This window comes from Hippocampus comes, unplaced genomic scaffold (assembly GCF_001891065.2).
Source record: "Hippocampus comes isolate QL1 unplaced genomic scaffold, H_comes_QL1_v1.1 scaffold156, whole genome shotgun sequence".
NCBI lineage: Eukaryota > Metazoa > Chordata > Actinopteri > Syngnathiformes > Syngnathidae > Hippocampus > Hippocampus comes.
Window position 1 is genome coordinate 5,337,888 of NW_017805744.1, and position 13,164 is coordinate 5,351,051.

General features: G+C 43.5%; 1 protein-coding gene across 3 annotated transcripts in view; it reads right to left on the reverse strand.

The window, feature by feature from the left end:
• The window catches only part of LOC109524274 (pro-neuregulin-2, membrane-bound isoform-like), a 43,495-nt gene extending 30,569 nt beyond the window's left edge, over positions 1 to 12,926 (reverse strand). For 2 of the 3 annotated variants that reach the window (XM_019884026.1, XM_019884025.1), the window contains exon 1: positions 12,257 to 12,926. In XM_019884026.1, the coding sequence (XP_019739585.1) occupies positions 12,257 to 12,668 (412 nt within the window). In that variant the 5' untranslated portion in view covers positions 12,669 to 12,926. The remainder of the gene's footprint in view (positions 1 to 12,256) is intronic. The other variant, XM_019884027.1, reaches the window with a different exon arrangement.
• Between the last annotated feature and the right edge of the window lie 238 nt (positions 12,927 to 13,164).

Sequence of the window (13,164 nt, forward strand, 5' to 3'; positions counted from 1 at the left end):
CGTGTGTGTGTGTGTGTGTGTGTGTGTGTGTGTGTGTGTGTGTGTGTGTGTGTGCATTGAAGCACTCCAAAGTGCTGATCCAAGCCTTCTATATCACTGCGTGATAGGGAGTTTCCTCAGCAAGAGCACCCGGTGGGTTGTGGGGAGGCGCAAATGGACAGCCAAATGTGGCCAATAGTCTGTGAGTGGCCTTTCACGCTAGCCAATCACACAGGACCAACATTCCCATCAGCCATTCATCAAGAGGTCCTTTTCTCAAGGTCAGCTGATATTTGTAGCCCCTTACCTCCAGCCCACCCCCAGTCCCCCAGCAAAGAGGACGTCAACAAAAGTGATATCGATTGACAGCGATTTGTACGGAAGCCAAATCAGGTTGTTGCCATATACCAGTTTGTGTTTGTTTCAGGCTAGGTATCATGGGAAGGCATGGCCAAGTCAAGAAGATGAAAACATGGAAACCTGCAATATGTACGTGTCTGCCTATATCTTCGGGTTGAAGGTGCATTAGCACCATTGGGAAATACTGAAAACATTTAGTATAGTGGTCAGTTGTGTCATGTCATCTCATTCCCCGGAGAGCCTGATTAGTTATGTTTGGACTCGCACCGCTCAAGTACTGGATGTGTCGAAGTGTGCAAGCATGCATGTGTCTCTCCTCATGTATAAAAGGGAGAAGCCTCTCCGATCTCATTCTCCGATCAGTGTGATTTCTGCAGCGCACAGCTGTCACCATGGAAACCAGGGAGAGAGCCGGAGATAGAGGATGTAAGGCAGAAAGAAAAGGGAAAATGAGATTGAGAATGAGCGAGAGGAAGAAAGAGAGAGACGAGGGTGTGTGCGTGTGTATATGTCAGTTGTTGGATAACAGCCACAGAAGGCCTGCATGCAGTATCGCCCGCCGCTAACCTCTGCGCAGCAGCAACACAAGCAGAAGAGTTGCCCTCCGCATGTGTGAGAGAAGTGTGTATGTTGTTGAGCGATAGTATTTGTAATCACAACCACAGTTCATTGAAACATTGAGTCAATTTGTAGAACAGTGAGTGAATGCTCACGGTTGCGAGAGTGATTGTCAAAAAGTGCTGGCCTTCAATTTCGTCACATGAACTCCGCAGTAACAATTGTGCATGGAACAAATTCCCTTGCACACGAGGGCTCGCAAACATCATCATTTCTTAGGTTGATGTTTCATGTGTGATATCTGATATTTACACTTTTACCCCACACGTTGTATGAAGTATGTAAAATCCTCAATCTGACACACGAGAAACTTAAGGAGAGAGACGACAGAGAGACCAATCAGTTGATCGATGGATATTAGTCTTTAGATTTTTCACGTGAGCAAGTCATTCTAGTTCCCACTTAATTTATTTCACACCAACCTTTCTCGCATCCAGCCTCTCTCAATCTTGTCAGGCATGTCTGACAAGAAAGAGAGAGGCTGGACACACACTTTGAATTCTGCCTCTCCTAACTCACCTTCCCCACTTCTCATCCCTTGTTTTTTGTTCTCTCTCTTTGTCACTTATGTCTTCTTTCCTCTTTTCATTTATCCTGTTCTCTTCGCTCCCCACCACCACACCCCTCTGCAACACTTACTCAACTCTCACCCAACCATTTCTCACCTCCCATTTTCACTGCGAACAACACACCCACCTGACATGTCCACACACACACACCCACCTGACATGTCCACACACACACACACGCACACACACACACACACACACACACACACACACGCGCGCGCGCACACACACACACACACTCACACCATTAGCTGCAAACGTGGAAAGCAGGCTAACATGCACAATTGAGGTGTTGCTCACATCTGTCCTCCATCTGGACAAAATGGCTGGATTACACACAAAAATGTCCCATTACCTTTTGCAAGGCCAAAAAAGATGCTATTGCGAGGGTATAAACCCCGATAAACACACACAGACACACGCACACACACACACACACACACACACACACACACACACACACCACTGAAGATTGTCGATTCACTTCCGGAAAGTGGTCCCACAGGCCCTGTGATGAGTGCGTTTATCCATCCTCTCATTGGCTCAGCTACTATCGCTTCTGATTGGTTCAGCTCGATGTGCGGCCAAAGCTTGATTTATGTTAGAGGATGATATCGGACCATGATTGAAAATTCACTTTCAAGGGGTACTTTTCAATAAAACTGAGCTTGTTCTGGCTATTTTAACCAACACTGCTTTGTAGAGAAGCTTGTTCTCAACAAGGATTTACTTATTTATTTATTCATTTATTTTTTTAGGGAGGGTGGGGTTCACAGGAGTTATGTGTGAATGAACAACTGAGCCTACACAAACAGGTAGGAGCTTCTGCATTGGCATCTCTAGTGAGTACAATGTCATTTATTTAAGTTTTTCATACTGATAAAAATTGATTGTGAAGTACTGTACTATATTATACTTGAGAGGTTTGGTGTTCTTGAGGTGATGAATTGGAAGATAAAGGTGACTGTGTTTTTTTTTTTTCTTTTGGTAATATCCGTACATGGGTGAAGTGGTCTTTAATGTCCCACATCGACCTCATTCCCATCGGCGTGTGCGGGTCAGAGACCTTGGAAGGGAGACTATACAGACAATCATTTGTGAATCTACAAAGGTGTTTTAGGAACAGTTTAGGAACACGTGCTGCAGTGTGAATGCAGCCATAGTTATACAGTGGGGTTTTTTGTTTGTTTGTTTGTTTGTTTTTTTTTTTACATATTGTGACATTATGGTGTTATTAAGAGGTGGATTAGATCACTAAATTCAAAAGCTCACTGCCCACCACTGGTTAGAGCAGTGGTGTCAAACATACGGCCCGCGGGGCGGATCCGGCCCGCAAAGGAGTTTAATCCGGCCAGAGAGATGATTATGTAAAGCATGGTGTCAAACATACGGCCCGCGGGCCGGAACCGGCCCGCAAGGAGGTTCAATTAGGCCCGCAGGATAATTTAAAAGTGAAAAAAATTACTATATTTTTCAATACCAATTACTTGTTAATGTTTGTACAATCAGTGGGATCATTTGCAATGCATTTATGTGAATGATAAAAGTAAATTGCACATTTGTCGAAGGAAATGTAAGGTGCTTCATGAAATATTTTGTAAAAGATATGTTCATTAAATTTCAACATTTTCCTAATGTTCTTGTGCTTCTTTATACCAAAACAAAGGAAAGACATTGTTTTGGTTATTTATAGCAAAGTATGGTATCATTTTAATGGTCCGGCCCACTTGACATCTACCGAGGCCGTATGTGGCCCACCATGTGAAATGAGTTTGACACCCCTGGGTTAGAGGCTTCCGGGTGCTACTGTTTTTCTGTTCTGACAGATCATTTTTAGGTCATCCAGAGTTCGCCAAGCCCCCAATCTACTCCGAATAGACCAAAATAGTCCAAATCATTTGTTCTGGTTTGTGCTTTAAAAGCTTTCGTTTGTGCTGCTACTGTTACATGGATGTTGAACATTTGAATATATAGTGGACTGGCAAAATTTACTGATGCACCTGCACCCCTGAAAATAATCCCTAATAACAGAAAAACGCTAGCAGCACAAATTGAAGTTTTTACAGGACAAAACAGTGCAAACAAAGCACAAACAAATGGTACCATTTCAGATCGATTTTGTAGTAGATGGAGGGCTAGGTAACATCATCAAAAATTTAAGTCATAATATATATAAATCCATAGCAGTACAAAAAAAAATTTTCACGGCACAATCCAGCACAAATGAAGCAAAACGAAACAGACTTTCCTCCTGAAATTATGTGTGTGGTGGGGGCCCAACTTCACACAGTTGTGATATGAGGGTGTGAGGACGGAATGCCTTGTTGCGTTATGTTGCGTTGCGAAACACACTCAAATAGAAAAATGTTCTGTTCGTGTTGTGCTGATGTCAGGAGGTTCTATCAAATAGGAGAGGGGCTGGCAGAGTGTTTTCAGCGAGCTAATAACAATTGACCCTCCAGCAGGAAAATTCTCCCATCTACATCCCAGTTGGCTGCTACACAAGCAACTTACAAATATGGGTAAGAATGCACTGCCCTGTGCCGAGCACCAAGAAAACAGTGCAGTGCAAAAAGGCCTTTAAAGCATTACTCACTGTATTAATTGTTTTGTAGAAGGTGTTAGAAGATTCTGCATCTCCAAGGTACTATTCGTTTTCACAAGGGTTTTACAATTTTCTATACAATACAAATACTATGCGTGAAGTTGATTTAAAATGAGATTGATGAACAAACGTGCCACCGCTCACTGTGTAGCCACAGAGAGCAACGGATTTCACCTGGTCGGAGAAGATGCAACACTTGTCACAAGCAAACACCAATAACGATAGCCCACGTTTCTGTACCTAAAGTATCTGGATGAAGAAAAAAAGTGATCGTTTGAGCTTTTTTCTTTTATTGCTCAAGTAATATAGACCACCTGCAGCATTCAGCTAAAAATAGCTGAAAACGATCATCACCCCAGAAGCATGAGTTAAAGGCCTTGCTCCAAAGCACAAAACAGTCGGCGATGGTGCCGTGACAGCTGAAATTGTCACTTGTCAACTTCATACTAAATATCAAGTGTGACCATCGTTTGCTGCAAGCCAAACCGATTAAGACATATGCCAAATATCGTGTCCATTTTGAAATACCGAAGGAGGTGCGTCTTATACACGAGAAAAGTTTGTTTAAATGCTCTGCCAAAAATAGTAACTCTCTACATTTAAACGTGTGTTTATTAAATTTTAAATGTCGTGTGCACTTCCACTATGGAAAAAAAAATCTTAAATGAGAAGCTAGGAGCAAATCCATCTTGGCTGAAAAGATGCACTTTGCTGATATAGTGAGGCACCTGACACATCAGTGTGTGGGTGGTGTGTGCAGTGCACTAGCACTGGTGCGTGCGTCCGTGTGTGTGTGTGTGTGTGTGTGCGTGCGTGCGCGCGTGCGTGTGTGTGTGCGTGCGTGCGCGCGTGCGTGTGTGTGTGCGTGCGTGCGCGCGTGCGTGTGTGTGTGCGTGCGTGCGCGCGTGCGTGTGTGTGTGCGTGCGTGCGCGCGTGCGTGTGTGTGTGCGTGCGTGCGCGCGTGCGTGTGTGTGTGCGTGCGTGCGCGCGTGCGTGTGTGTGTGCGTGCGTGCGTGTGTGTGTGTGCGGATGCGCTCATGGTTTCAAAAAGACCTCCCTCATTCACAAACTAAGCCATGTGGCACTGAGTCGGCCCCTTTAAGAGGCATGAGCTTTCTGCCGAGGCTGAGTCTTGGAAAAAGATGAGTGCCGATACATTATTCACAACCAAGGACACACACATATGCAGATACACACACAACCTTACACGCAAGATAGCCAAGGACAAGAACACAAGTTAGGCAGTCATCAGCGAAATGAGCAACAGAGATGTGTGCTAATATAAAATGATAGGCGTAATGTGACGGGGAATATAAGCATAGGCACACTCTATACAGTGGTCCGGTTGTCTTACAGACACATACACAACAGAGGGGAGAAATCTTCAGCATTCTGTTATTCCCTGTGCATAATTTATAGCAGCCCCAGATCTCCCCACTAATGACAGAACACTAGGGCATCTGCAGCACAGCAGCAACAGCTGACTGGCATGGCAGTGTGTATGTAGGGTGGGGGGTATTGTGCTCGGCTGGAGCAAGGGCAGTATGAGAGACAGAAGGAGATAGAGGAGGATTCAAGAGAAAGAAACAGAGTGTCTGAAATGGCCACAGATAAGGCAACAACGAGGCAGATGTGACAGACCTCTCAGAAGATATCCACACATACACGGGCTTATAGCCAAGTCAACCTCCTCAGGGATATTTATTCCCATTGATGTTCAGTATGTGCGTCAGACTGAGTGCCACCTTTATTTAAGATGTTATTATTGCAGCTTGCTAATTATTGATGCATCAGAAAGTCACCTTTTTTTTTGGGGGGGGGGGGGTAACAGTGTCACAATGACTACCCCCTCCTCGCTGCCTGAAGTACATAGACAACAGTTCCCCAAAAATGTGTCTGGGAAAATACTAATGAAAGCCGGTCAAGGGTGTGGCCTTGGCTTGGATAAAACTGCTTTTGCAAGAAATGTCTTGACATGCTGCTGCAACATAGTATTGTTCTCCTAATTCTGAGATCAATGCCAAAGTGATTCTGCCCTGCAGGTGATAAGTACACTGATGCAAGATGAAGCCAAGAGAGCATAAAGACCTGCTCTGGAAGCTTGACTGACGGCTTGTAAGTCAGGGTCTTTTGAATATGTGGAAAAATTGCCAATATCCCTCTGTTAAAGGGACAGTAGTAAAAATGTGTTGATTTTTCACTGTTCATTATTTCAAAAACACGCAATTAATTTCAATCGTATGCAAAAAATGTGTTCTGTCACATCAATGTAATTTTATTTTGTTGAAATTGCAGGTGTACTAATCGCTAATTATATTGCATTTGGAGCACCTCCCCTACAAGAGGTTGCCACGTTTCGTTACCATCTTTCTGCTACAGATACACGAAGGAGACAAACTTAGCGAACATAGTTCCTCATCATCATGACTACAGCATGTGCAACAAATTCCATGCACTTACTCCATCACTTAAAGAAATGGAAGTCGTTTGGATGATATTTTCCTTGCACCTCTGCTGAAGAAATTAGTGGTAGGCTTCCCGCTGAGACAATTTACTGGGAGTGCATTTTAGGTCATCGCATTCTATTAGTTCACCATTTGATGACACAAAATTCTACACACTGTACCTTTAATAAAAGAAAAAATAAATAGAAATAATAAATGAAAATGTACTGGAAATTAACCACCGAAAATCAGGCATTACTTTTGAAATGTGGTTCAACAGAATTATTTTTAAACACAAAGTCTTGCAACAGGCAAAAATTGTAAATAATTTCACCGGAAGGACATATTCAACCGTGTGTCCTCAAACAACAATCACAGGTGTCTTGAAATTTGTGAGCATTCTGATGGCCCATTGAAAGAATGACAAGTACTGTAGTTTGGTGACAGCGGGGCTTATTTTCCATGGTGTTTAAGTCAGAAAATGTGCACTGCAATACTCTTTTTGGGTTGCGTAGATTCTCTCATTCAGCCCAAAAATTGCACAGCAGCACCACTTTTCCGAGTTTAGCAGAGAATATGGCCCTAAGTGTGTCAGAAATGTGTGAAAGGAATTGACTTAAGTGCAACCCGGAGAATATGCCTCATAGTGTGTAGCATACTTAACATGGACCAGAGGAAGTGAAGAGAGATTTGTCTTAGATTAAAAATAAAATTAGAGATCAGAATAAAGGTAAAAGCTATAAAAACCATTTCTAAGCAGCTTGATGTTCCCCTGACTGAAGTTGCGCATATTATTCAGAAATGTAATACTAGGGAGCGAGTAACGAAAATGACAAAAACAAGGATAATACTCGGGACAATACAAGGACATATGCACAATTGCGCACTTGTACTACAAATACTGCTTCTGGTCACTTTAAAATGGTGCAATGAATTCCTGCACCAACTGCACAACTGTTATAGTATTGTATTCTACCATTGATCACTTTAGCTCTGCTTGATACTTTGCACATTGTCTCACAGCTGTCATTGGGTGGTACCACCGCACAACGGTACCCTTACATTACAGAATGTCCTTCCATACTAATTTGTCATGTCCTAGTTTATGTTGATACTAGTGTAGCCTGTACTACCGGAGACAAAGTCCTTGTGTGTTCTACACACTTGGCCAACAAAGATGAGTCTGGTTCTGATTCTGATGTAAGATCCACGCGACAGTAGCCAACCTCCCTCTTCATGCCAGCAGGAGAAAAATTGATGAGAAATTGAAGCGATGGATAGTACAAATCATAACAAAAGATCCCAGAACAACCTCCAAAGAAATTAAAGGTGAAATCCAAGGTAAAGATATATCAGTGTAAGATCGCACCATGCGTTGTTTGAGCCAAAGTGTACTGCATGGGAGATGACCAAGGAGGACACCACTGTTCTGTGGTTGCTTTGCTATATATGACCGTGGGTATCTTGAATCTGTGCAGGACACAATGAAATCTCAAGACTATCATGTATTCTAGACAGAAATGTGTCCAGTTTCAAAGAGCTTGGTCTCAGTCACAGGTCATGGGTCTTGAAACAGGATAATGACCTAAACACAGCTAAAACCACCCAAGAATGGCTGAGAGCAAGACATTGGGCGATTCTGAAGTGGCCTCCTCTCAGCCCTGATCTAAATCCTTTTGAAAATCTGTGGAAGGTTCTGAACGTCATCTGGAAAAAGCACTCTTCAAACATCAGACAACTAGCGCAGTTTGCTGATGAAGAGCAGGCAAGAATTTCCCCAAGCATTAACAAGAAGTCACATCTGCCCTGTTGCAGTGGGTATGGCAAATTTTTTGGGGATGAGAGTAAAGCTATTGATCTTCTCTCTTGATAAAATGTTGGCTATTATCAGCTTTATAATGTTATTCATAACTGCGTCCGTTTATCTTGTCAAGGCAACAGATTGTTCCTCATCTTTTGAATATTCCACTCCTCAATTTTCCTGACTAACAGCCGGTCAGTCTTAAGTTGAAACCCACTCCAACTCCAGCAAAAAAGAAAGAGGCAGGAAAAGTGGAGAGAGCGCTTCAGCGTGGAGGTATGCAGCAGCACTTGATACAGAATCGGTGACAGGAATATTTGGCAATCGGATAAGCTATTTTCGGAAGAATCTGTCAATGTACCTCAAAAGGAATGTCAACAAAAATGATCAGAGAAGCCTTCTGTCAGGCTGCTGCCTGTAAGATTCGATGGGTGTGGATTTTGCAAGTCAACTGCATGGACTTAAGGATTCAGACAGACCACTTGACCAATTCATTCATCATTCAGAGGATGGCCTGCTACCTGAAATACTGACTCTTACCAAGACATTTTGTATGATTCTTTGATTCTCCAATTGCATGACTGTGCCTCAATCTACAAAGCGAGGTCAATAATCCCGTGAATAGATGAGTTTGGTGTGGGAAATCTTGATAGCCCTGGCCTAAATTTATATTTAAATTTTATATTTTATATTTATATTTATGTATATACTTTTTGTCTTCTACTTTCTCTCTTTCATAATTTTGCTGTTTTGAATTGGGAATTTCTCCATTGTTAGACAAATAAAGGTTTTCTGATCTTATCTTTAAACCCCATTTAAAAGACGTTAGATACTGTAGCTAGCTAGCTAGCTAGATCGATAGCTAGGTCGATCGATAGATAGATCGCTCGATTGATCGATAGATAGATAGATAGATAGATAGATAGATAGATAGATAGATAGATAGATAGATAGATAGATAGATAGATAGATAGATAGATAGATAGATAGATAGATAGATAGATAGATAGAGTCGAAAGCACAGTAGTATTGCTTCCATTTTCCATTCTTGTTGGTGAAATGGGCATCTGTCCCAATACCTTTGTTCATATAGTTTGCAAGGAAGAGCCCATGGAACTCACTGTTGTGAATTAGGATGATGGTGTCATAAAGGTAACCTTGTCTTGGTTGTTAGATGGAGTGCTTGGTAAAACCCAATGCAGAAAGAAGTCAAAAGAGCACCTGCGCACTCATACCATTCCATTGAATGCACAACATGTTTACACTGCAAAAACTAGGGATTGCTTTCATGATTTGTCACGGCAAGTGGTCTGTACCGCATTTTTCTGCAGATGATGGAAATGTCAACATTTATTGGGAGTTTTTGTAACGCTTTCTACAATGTACTTAGTATGTCATAAAGAAAAAGAGAGACATTTTTACAAGTGCTCTTGAAGGATTTGCAGCATTGGATTATTCCAATTTGCAAGCAAATGAGTGGCTTTGCTCATTGTGTGGATTTGACTTCATTTGGAAGACATCAAATTCACTGGGAAAGGCAAATGACGGGGATATGGGTATTGTTTGTTTGACTACAATATGCACCTTTCCAAGTCTTATGAACATAATCACATTCGTCAAGCACAAATCAATTCCTAAAGCCAAAGGCACAAACGGAGTGTCAAGCAGTTGGATTAAAACTGGTAGGTGTGATTTGTAGTGTGTTCCGGGGGGGATGGCTGTGACTGGCTGCTGGTATTCGACCGCGGCATGGATTGGTTAGGCTCAGGGTGTGTGTCTGCAGATCACCATGGAGCTCCTCCTAACGAAACACAGCCAGACGTGGATTTTCCTGTTGGGGTACGGATGGTGTTAATCAAACATTAGGAGTACTTACCCCACAAGTGAGCACTCCTTGTCAAAGAGAAAACACTGTCGATTTGGGCCTGACAAAATATTTGTTGTCCATGCCTTTGATATTTGTACATCTCCTGGTTACTCGAATGCATCTGTAATGTTCAACGGGCTTTAGAATGTCTCCCACTTCCGATTGTGTTTCTACTTGCCGATGTGTGTGTGTCTAACCCTGCCAAAAAATATGGTCCACACTGAAGCCTGATTACAACAGCCGTGTCATAAATAAATAACTTGATCATTTTAGCATGTCACAGGGCTAAAAATAGAACATCACGTTGTTAGCTGGGCTGTTAGATGAGCTCTTTGTACAGACGTTTGACTTCCTTCCTGTTCCAACTTCCTCCAAGGATTTAATTCAATCCTATTTAATCATACAGTGTGTATTCGACACAAAAAAGTCAGCGCAAGGCGCTTGCCATTTAGAACAGATCTTCACACTGCCATTTTGTATGCACAGGCATTATGCCGATTTGTTAATGATCACAATATTTTACATTTAGGGTTACAATGAAAGATACTAAAAGACCATGACATCACAAATGAAGTAATACTTTGTAGAAAACGACAACTCAGGTATAAGAACACCTGAGAGAAGATGTAGTGCTACACAGTTTAAATCACAGTCATCGAAATGAGTAGCTAGCTTTTGCAGTTATGACAATCCCGGACTTTGTACAAGACCTTGGAATGTATGTTGATGATATTTTGGTTCATTACAGACAACAATTCTTCAAGTGTGGTACGAGTACCGCTAGTGGCACACGGGCTCCCTCTTGTAGTATGCGAAAGAATCACTAAGTTAAATGTTTAAAATGTGCATCATATTACAGTGGTTTCAACTTTTTTCGGAACGATGCATTTGGTATTTACAGTTCAGTTTTATTTAACTTAACAATAGTTTTGCATGTTATCCTGAAGAAATGTTTCTTTTCAAGCATTCATTTTGGTGGAGCTTTGATGTAACTTTTTGTTCCATACATTTTTATTGAATCCTTCACAGACATCATTTCTCATATTTAAGTGCAGTGTTTATATAAAAGCTGCACAAAATGTTACACTATCTAACAAAATAATGCTTTTTTTGGGGGGGTTCAATTTACTCATGAAAAATTTGCCTATTTCTTTAATTATTTTAATGTTGGTCAGTGTAGTGAAACTTTGTGGTGTTACTTGCTGTAAAAAGTTGGAGAACCACCGATCCTTGGCCCCCACCATACTCGTTCAAGCATGTGTTCATGCTGGAACAGAAAAGAGGGTTCTCAATTTTTTTCCCCCCCCACACAGATAAAAATATGTAACTGTTACTTATGTCTTGTTATGTTGAATCCAATCCAAAGGTGTCGCCCAAATCCGGTGTGGTTCAAAATGATAAAAGCTAAAATTGCAACAGATGTGCGTCCACAGTGCACTTTATGGCAGTAAATGCTACTTCAGATACCCTGGGAATGGGATGGCCTATCTGAACCCTCCACTCGCAGGTCACCGCAGTCACAACTGTGAGACATGTCATGATTTGACATCTGATATACTGGCCCCTGGCAACAATCCTCAGCAACAGACACAAAGGTCACCTCAACACAAGCTTGCTGTCCACACACACACAGACACACACTCATACACACACAGGAGCTCCACTCTAATCTGTGATGGTGCAGATCTTGCTGGCTATGCTCAAAGAGTCAGAATGCACTGATCACCAGTCAGCAGGAGTCTGCAGTGGATGGAAGGGAGGGAGAATGACGTTGGGTGGTAGTTTCTTCAAGCACACACACATATCCATAGGACGCACACACGCGCGCACGCACATTTTCTACCATGCTTCTCATTTGATTATAGGTGACCGGGTTATGGTGGATTGAAGTGGCAATCGGCTCGCGCATGCGCACGCGCAGACACTGTATAGACTCCACACGTGCACGCGCGAGCCCGTTTCCTTTACATCAGTTCCAGTGGCCCTCACAGTGCATGTGCACCTGGAACTTACCGCAGTCCTCGCACAACACTCTCTCCACATCCTTCTTGAGCTCCGGCTCAGTGGCGTCCACGGGGGCGTACGACGCCTTGAACACGTAGGGCTCCCCGGTCGGGTCCATGAAAAAGATATATCTGTGGTCCTTCTCCACCGTGGTGCAAGGGGGTTCGGAACTAAAGTCCCCGACGGTGACGAGCTGCTCCCTCTCGAGGCCGCCGCTGTTGACGGGCCACACGTCCAGCACTTTGACATTCACACTGTATGGCTCGCGGGAGGAGACGTTCTCCGGGGAGGAGCGCACCTCGCCCTCAATGACCACAGCTGATCGGTACGCCTGGTCCTGGAGGGAGTTGAGACTCGGGGCGTAACAGGCGAACGAGACCCCGATGACCAGCATGGAGAAATGCACTGGATCAAGCCTCATACCGTCACCCTGTGCTGTGGTGCAGTGCTGCTAGGCGGCGGAGGGAGCTGCGAGAGAGAGACGGCTGCGAACAAGCTCCGGCAAGGGAGGCAGGGCAGAGGCAGAGCGGCAGACCTTGTGGAAGTGTCCATGCCATCTGTGTGTGCCGCCGCTTTCCCCATACGGCTGCTGGCCTCGGATGAGAGGCACACACTCAATAACACGCTAACACACACTCTCACGCGCACACGCGTACACGCGCAAAAATCAACACGCGCTCACTCGCACACACACACACACACACACAGGCACACTCACACGCACGCGCACACACACACGCACACACACACACACACACACACACACACACACACACACACACACACACACACACGCTATCGCACACTAGCTTAGGAACCGGAAACGGCCCGCTTCTCCTGCATTCTTAAAAAAATGTGCCTGCTGCATTCTCCTTTGCCAACCCCCCTCCGCCTCCTCTGCTCTTTCCTAAAAGGCA